The sequence below is a fragment of the Benincasa hispida genome, chromosome 1 (assembly GCF_009727055.1).
Source record: "Benincasa hispida cultivar B227 chromosome 1, ASM972705v1, whole genome shotgun sequence".
In the NCBI taxonomy this organism is placed as follows: domain Eukaryota; kingdom Viridiplantae; phylum Streptophyta; class Magnoliopsida; order Cucurbitales; family Cucurbitaceae; genus Benincasa; species Benincasa hispida.
In genome coordinates, this window is record NC_052349.1 from 27,094,416 (window position 1) to 27,102,540 (window position 8,125).

Below are 8,125 nucleotides of genomic sequence, written 5' to 3' on the forward strand. Positions count from 1 at the left end.
TTTTCCAAAAAAATTATACAATTAATTACCCCGGATTCACTACTATATGATTGTAGATAATTCAAATGATTGCCTTATAATTTTTTTTTTTTTTTTGGAACAAAGCACCTATGAAGCACAAATACTTCATGTGAGGCAAAGAATCAGTATCAGACACGTATTGATACTTCAATATACTTTCCAGTACGTATTTGACACGCGATTTGACGTATCTATATTTTCAAATACTTTCTAGATATGTATCTGATACGCGATTTGACGTATCTATTTCTATGCGTACTTTTTTTTTTTAAGAAAAAAGACAAATAACTCATCTAATCTTTCCCAATCTAAAATTAGGCAACCTATTTAAAAAACTCACTACTCGAGTCCAAAACTAAAAGAAAAATAAATAAATAATGGACCAAACCCTATACTATAATCCATCTTCACATTTGAGTCCCCACAAAATCCACCAAAATATAAATCATTTGGATATCTTCAACAATTCAATGAAGAAGTTTTTCGTTTATTTTCATATTTTTCCCTCTAATCTTCTTCTTCTTCTTTATAATATGAGTCACTTTTCTATTGCATTTTATTAACTATTGTACTTCAACATCTTAGATGTTGCTTTTTTTGTATTGTATTCTATTTTGTGCTATTGTTATTAACTTGTATGCTAAATTTATCTATATCCTATATTTTTTTAAAGAAAAAAAATGTATCTTCAACGTATCAGTATCCTCATTTTTTTAGAAATATATATATTAAAAAAATGACGTATCCTTAGACGTATCCGTATCTTAATTTTTTAGAAATTGACAAATCGCCGTATTCGATCGTATCCATATTGTGTAGTCATATTTGTGTGTGCGCTTCATAGCAAAGCACTAAAGGTAAAAAATGATTGTCCTTTAATTTAGTTTATCGAAATACTATTAAGAAATGAACTTCAATAGTCACTAATGTATATATCACATTTTCAATTTATAATTAATCTAACTTTAATTATTGTAATTGATAGCCATTGGGTTAACCTCAATTATGATTATTTTAGGCACTGTTTTCATTATCTTAGTTTTAAAATTTACGTTTGTTTCTTATGATTTTCACCAATTTTAAAGAAACATTTAAATTCTTAATCAAAATCTAAAAACAAAAATAAGTTTTTCAAAACTAACTTTATATATACCGTTAGTTTTCAAAACTTAGATTGGTTTTTTGAAAACATGAGTAGAAAGAAAATAGAAAAAAAATTATAAAAGTGACTGGTTAATTCATTGTAAGTTGATCATTTTGCTAGGAAATAATTATTAAACATGTAATGATTATTTTTCTTTGATAATATATAGAGTAGAAGGAATCGAACATCTAATTTCGAAGTTGTTAGTATAAGCATTATACAAATTTAAATGCTCATTTTGATATTTTTTAATAAATAGGATAACAAAAAAGAGAAATAGTTATTTAACTAACTTAGAATAGAATCTATCTAAAGTGTGAGATGAACTTGAAAATGACTGGTCATAACCATACATCCCACACCCCTATAAATACCATCCATGTACATCATCTTCTGTCCACCAAAGCACTCCAACAATAATAATATTATTGTGTACATACATATATTATTTGACTCTATTTTTTAAGAAAAAAATGTCAAGGGGTACAATAGAGCCATTAATTGTGGGTAGAGTTGTGGGAGATGTGGTTGATATTTTCACTCCACATGTGAAAATGAATGTTATTTACAGTTCTTCCAAACAAGTCGCCAATGGCCACGAGCTTCTCCCTTCTTTTATTTCTTCTAAACCTCGCGTTGAGGTCGGCGGTGATGACATGAGATCAGCTTTCACTTTGGTATGTATATATTAATTTCTTATTCATTATATTTATACATATATATTTTTTTTTCATATTTTTCTAATTATAATTTCTAGATTATGATCGACCCAGATGCTCCAAGTCCAAGTGATCCTTATCTTAAAGAATATCTTCACTGGTTTGTAATTTATAAATTAAAATTTGGGTATATTATTTCATATTTTTGTATATATGGTTGAAATTGAAATATGAACATGTTTGTTTTTATTTTAATTTTGTCTTTAGGATGGTTACAGACATTCCTGGTACTACTGATGCTTCTTTCGGTACGCTATTTTAATTTTTTTTTTTCTCTTTGGACTTTGCACAATTTCATTCGTTAATAATATTCAAGAATCTTTTCTTATACATGATGACATCCACAACTTGATCTATAAAAATATAGGATATAATTTTGGACCACTCCCTCAACTATACCCTCTTGCTTGCATCTTCCTAGCTCTCAACATCTCACATTTTTACGTTCCGTTTTATAACGATTTTGTTTTGGAATTAGGGAAGGAGATGATGAGTTACGAGAGTCCGAAGCCGCAGATTGGAATTCATCGTTACGTGTTCGTGTTGTTCAAGCAGCGAGGGCGACAGACGGTGAGATTATCGTCATTGTCAAGAGCCCATTTCAACACAAGAAACTTCTCTGAGGCCAATGGATTGGGCCTTCCCGTCGCTGCTGTTTACTTCAATGCCCAGAGAGAAACTGCCGCAAGAAGAAAATGAATTAAGAGCAAGAGGAGAAGGGTTTCTTTTTTTTTTTTTTTTGTCTTTTTTTTTTCCTCCATTTATCTCTCCATCATCTTTTCTGGTCCTTAAGGTTTTTTTATTACAAATAAAGCCTCCTTCACTTCTTGGCACCTTTTCTTTTTACCACCCTAACCCCTTCTTTATAAAAGCTATATTTTCTTCATCTCTATTAAAATATATTCATAAGAGAGATTATCAATTCTACCCAACTTAACCCTAACTCAACTTAGAGTGTGTTTGAATACATTTTCAAACATTTAATTTTAAAAATAAGTCATTTTGAAAAAAAAAAAAAATGGAATCTTTGACAACCATTCAAAATAGTTTTTGAAGTGTATTTTCAATCATTTTTGTCAAAAGCGTTTAAATAAAAATGAATTTTTTGAACAACTCTTTTTTCTCAAGTCAATCCAAACGGGTCCTTAGCTTTTGACAAAATGGGTATAACTCGACTGACATATAGATCTATTAATAACAAAAAGCTTTGTGGTGTGAATCTCTCCTCTCCTATTGTGCTAAAAACTCAATGCAACATTTAATTATCTCTTGTGAATTGTTAAACTAAATAGATTTAAATACTATTTTGGCCTATGTATTCATGGATTTAGTTCGTTATGGTCTCTATAGATTTAAATACTATTTTGATCCATATATTCTTGGATTTAGTTCGTTATGGTCTTTATACTTTCGAAAGGTTCATTTTAGTTCTTTTACGTTCAACTTTGGTCCATTTTTTATTCTTCTACTTTAAAAAGTGGTCTCCTTAATTAGTCCTTTCATTTTCATTTTTATTTCATGTTTAAGAGACCAAAACTGTCACTTTTTAAATGTTCAAGGAACAAAATGAATAAAAGTAAAAAAAATATAGGAGAAGTAGTACTTTAACTAACCATTACATGATGGGTTAAAAAGTTGCTTGGAGATTGAGTCATTGGCTTTTGAAATAGTATTTAGTGTCCAATCTATCGAGCTACGTTCGAATTGACAAAATCATATATGATTTAAAGTTGTTTAGTTGTATTACATGTGTTCGGGTAATTAATAAATAAAAAATTAAGGGATAAACTTAGTTGCGTTCCACTCATCTTTTGTGTAGCTCAATCGGCACCCAATGAGATTGTGTCATGTGGCACAATTTTTTTTAAAAAAAAATGATTTTTTTTTCATGTGAATAAAATAAATGAGGAGTATGTGAATAGATGTACACCTAATCATTCTCTAAAAGTTAAAAACGGTTTTGAGTTTAGCTTTATTAATGAATGTATTTTTCTTCAACTTTTCTTGGGAATGGAAGCTTGCACTGCTCGTTGTGGTGTTATTGTCAACTAATTTTTGCTGTTCATAGCTCGTATTTTAGTTATTTGATGGAACGGTCTGATTGTTTACTAATAATCTAAGGGCATATTCTTTGTCTTTGAATAATTGAAACATAATCAACTTTAAATTAGATTGTTTCATACGAAACCAAAAAAATCTTGTATGAGCATACAAGAGATAATCTCTTCTCCACAAAAAGTGATTGTTCTCAGCCTATCTTCAATTTTGTCGAGCAATAAACATGCATGGATTATTGTATTCTTTATCTTTAATTATTTAAACTTATCTCTAAAGTATCTATCGCGAATCCATCCAAACTTTCTATCTCTAAATTGATATGAGATATTATACATCACATATTTAAGAGGTGTTTAGACCTCCAACTTGCTTTTTTGAAGAAGTTGGCTATTATATCTCACTTCTTGTTTCATTATAATAGTTGAAGTTCTCAAGTATTATAACTTACACTTAGCTACCGTAAGACTATTTAAAAACCTCATTCTCTATCGTATTCACTATTTTGATATGCATCTTAGACACAAATTATTATAACTATTAAATATAATAGCTAACTTAACGTTCTAAATAATCTCTTAAATTTTAAAATCATAAATGTAATAAATTCGAGATGCATCTAGCTCTTTTTTTAAGTTGGTTTAGTTGAAAGGGAGGGGAATGCATATAAATTGTCAAGCTTTGAAAAGAAAAAGGAGGGGAGAGGGGATTATTGAATGCTTGAAAAGGAAAGGGATAGGTATACATATTAGATGGAAAAGGTGAGGTAAGGCTATTACAACGCTATACACATAATTGAAGTAGGGTTGTGGGTGTGTGTAAGAAGGTGATTGGTTGGAATCACATAGTAGGGTAACTTTAAGGATCTGATTGGTGACAGACACAAAGAATACACATAATTATAGCATCTATAGCTAAGTGGTCCTAGGAAATGGATACGTGGCAAGCAACAAGATGGGTTGTGACGCTGTGTTTCTGTCACCACCCAATCAGTGAATAGTGACGGATATAAAAAGTTTTGGTGCCGATTTCTCTCAAGTCCCACGAGTTTTTTTTCTGATAACTTTCTTGGCCCTTTATATTTTACGATTTGCTCTTTATTATCTTATGAATTATGATCTTTTGCTTATGTCAAAAAGTACTTTTAGCTTTTTCAGTGAACTTATGTTCTGGATGAGATCTTCAGTCCGACACCTTTTTAAAACCCGAATCTGATACTATCATAATAACGTGACGAAGAAATTTAAGATGAGACTCAATGACCTAATGATATTGGGTTGGGTATAAACTCACCAACCCGATTGTTTTTTCAAAATCCTAACCTGATTTTAAATATGCAAATCAATTGAATAAAATCCAAAATTTGGATGACATTATCCGTGACATCGTGACAGTGTTGAACGTCTCGGTCTGATGGTACCTTTTTTGACGCCCTAACCCGATAATAAACAAAAAGCCCAAAATTCAAATTTATTCATCAAAAAGAAAAAAAAAGCATAATCCAAATCAAATAAAGAATGTACATTGTCTCTATCTTCGTTAGTCTCTACTTAATGAATATAGGTTTGTACATCCATGTAACCCCATCTTCCAACTTTGATGCAAACGAACATTAAATATATGGACTAGTTTGTCATGAATCGTGATTTCGGACAGGAACTCTTCAAAACAAAACATTCTAATTCTATTAACATTAAATCGTTCAAATATGACCAACAGAACGATGGGAAATCAAAAGCAAGTAGTGACTAACGGAGATAGAGATAATGTACATACTTTTTTTTTTATTTGGATTATCTTTTTTTTTTTTCATTTTGATTAATAAATTTGAGTTTTGGACTTTTTGTTTATTATTGGGTTAGGGCATTGGAAAAGGCATCATCAGGCTGAGATGTACACAACTGTCATGATGTCATGGGTAATGTCATCCGAATTTTGGATTTTATTCAACGGGGTTGCATATTAAAATCAGGTTAGGACTTCGGAAAAGCAATCAGGCTGGTGAGTTCATCCTCAACCTGTATCTTTAGGCCGTCAGGTCGCTCCTTAAGGTTTTTCATCGCATTATTATGATAGCATCAGATTCGAGCTTTGAAAAAGTCGTTGGGCTAGAGATCTCATTCCGAGTGCGAGTTCATTGAAAAGATTGAAAGTACCTTTGACGTAAGCAAAAGGTTATAATTCATAAGATAGTAAGGATTGAGTCATAAAACATAAAGGTGCGAGGGAGAAGGTCATCCGTATAAAAACTCTAAGTCCTACCTCAATTATTATTATTATTATCAATTTTTTTAATTATTATCATTATCATTATTATTATTATGGGTTCAATATTTTGGGCGGCGGAAAAAGAGGTTTAAGTCTTCTTGCATGTGACATGTATTCCTCAAAATAATCATATGTTTTTGTGTGATGTTTACGCCATGAAAGCATATCACTTGGAGTGTGTTTTGGAAGTACCTTTTAAAAATAAAGAATAAAAAAAATATACTTTTCATTTATGCTTTTTGAATGATTACTGATTTTTCAGTTGCCAAAATTATTGAAATTAAGAGAATAAAGTAGCGGCTAGAGAAGAGAGTAATAAGAGAGAAAGATATATGGTCTATGAAGAGAGTTAAGATTTTGTGTTCTTGGGATTAATGAGAGAGTATATGTATAGAGGGAAGTTAATGATAGAAAGTACATGTATGAAGTGAGATTAATTATCTACTAGAAAAAAGAACACTTATTGAGCCAATACTATTATTTCTTTTATGGAATGGTACTCCCTTCTTCCAAAATTATTTTCAAGTAAATTTATTTATTTTGGAGTGTTAGGTAAGAAGTTAACAAGTAATTAAATTGATGGAAAATCATACCTCAAATCTCCAAGCTGATAGTTCAAGTTCATGTTAGGTGAACTATACACACGTTAGTTTCATGTCTATTTTAATAGATGTGTTAGATCATTTAAAAAGCATTTAATGTGTGGTCCTTTTAAGATGCTTTTGAGATTAGTTTTAAAAATTCAGATTTAAGATGTTGAGCATGTATATATATCACAACTATATGCATGTACATGTGAATTTCAATATAATTCAACTGATTAAGACTTTGATAATCTTAACGGAGTGTTTGTTTTAATGGTTGAGATTGGATGAGTTAGGCATCTTAAGCTCAACCCTTGGTTGGGACAAGGATTTAGGAAGTCTGACTTCCTACGTGATTTTCTCATGGGCTTGAATAGTAAATGTTATTCAAACCCATGAGTTACTTTAAAAAAAAAAAAAAAATTGTCCAGCAAATTCATTGGCCAACTTTCGGCCACCGCCTCTGGTGATCGTCGTTGGCCAACTCTGACAACTACCTTTGACAATCGTCGTCGGCTACCAACTCCGGTGACCGCCTTCGGTCGCCACTTCCGACGATCCCTCCGACGAACTTTTTTTTTTTTAAATCATTCCAAATAGAGTTGGCAACGGGGTCGAGATGGGACGGGGGAGGGTCCTCCGTCCCCGGCCCTATGGAGGGAATTTACCCCCATTCTCACCCCCGTCCGCACCTTCAAAAGGCGGGAACAAGGGCAGGGATTCCTTGTCGGGGAAACGGCTTCAACGGACGTGTACACGAACGAATGGATTGAACAACGGACGACTTGAAGACCAGAAGGCTACACATGGTCATGGTAGGCAGCGTGAGCGTGGGAGTGAGAGTTGGTTGTGATTGAGCGTAGGAGTGGGACTTGCGAGTTGGCCGTGACCATGGCGTGGCCGCGTGGCCATGGCGTGAGCGACAGGTTGGAGAGGCACGGTGAGGCAGTGAACGACAGGTTGAGCGAGATAGTGAGGGTAAGGTTGTTCAACTCTATTTGTCACAGTGAGGCATTGAGGGTGAGGCACCACGGTGAGGCAGTGAGGGAGAGAGAGGAATGAAGAAGAAGATTGAAATTTCATGTTAGGGTTTTTAGGTTTAAAAATTAAAGATTGGGATTGAGCTTGGGCTTAGAGTTTAGGTTATGAGCTTTTGGGTAGAATTATTAATTGGGAGTTGTATTTTTAGCTTTTGGGTTTAGGTAGAAATGAAAATTTATATATATAATAAATCGGGGTCGGGGTCGGCATGAGGATATCGTCCCTGTCCCCGGATGAAGGCCCAAAATTTTTCCACAGTTTGACCCCATTCCGGTCAAACCGGGGATTCCCCG

At 32.7% G+C, this 8,125-nt stretch overlaps 1 protein-coding gene across 1 annotated transcript; it reads left to right on the forward strand.

Moving 5' to 3' along the window:
- The first annotated feature begins 1,574 nt into the window (after nt 1-1,574).
- Nucleotides 1,575-3,196, forward strand: LOC120090261 (CEN-like protein 1). Its single transcript, XM_039047830.1, has 4 exons — nt 1,575-1,842; nt 1,923-1,984; nt 2,092-2,132; nt 2,363-3,196. Exons 1-4 carry the CDS (start codon nt 1,639-1,641, stop codon nt 2,581-2,583), a joined length of 528 nt encoding a protein of 175 aa, XP_038903758.1. The 5' UTR covers nt 1,575-1,638; the 3' UTR covers nt 2,584-3,196.
- Nucleotides 3,197-8,125: the final 4,929 nt, after the last annotated feature.

Bases quoted from the DNA above. Each gene is read 5' to 3' on its own strand.
- LOC120090261 (XM_039047830.1), top strand. From the start codon at position 1,639: ATGTCAAGGGGTACAATAGAGCCATTAATTGTGGGTAGAGTTGTGGGA. The intron at 1,843-1,922 runs GTATGTATATAT...TATAATTTCTAG, and splicing joins TGAGATCAGCTTTCACTTTG to ATTATGATCGACCCAGATGC. The intron at 2,133-2,362 runs GTACGCTATTTT...TTTTGGAATTAG, and splicing joins TACTACTGATGCTTCTTTCG to GGAAGGAGATGATGAGTTAC.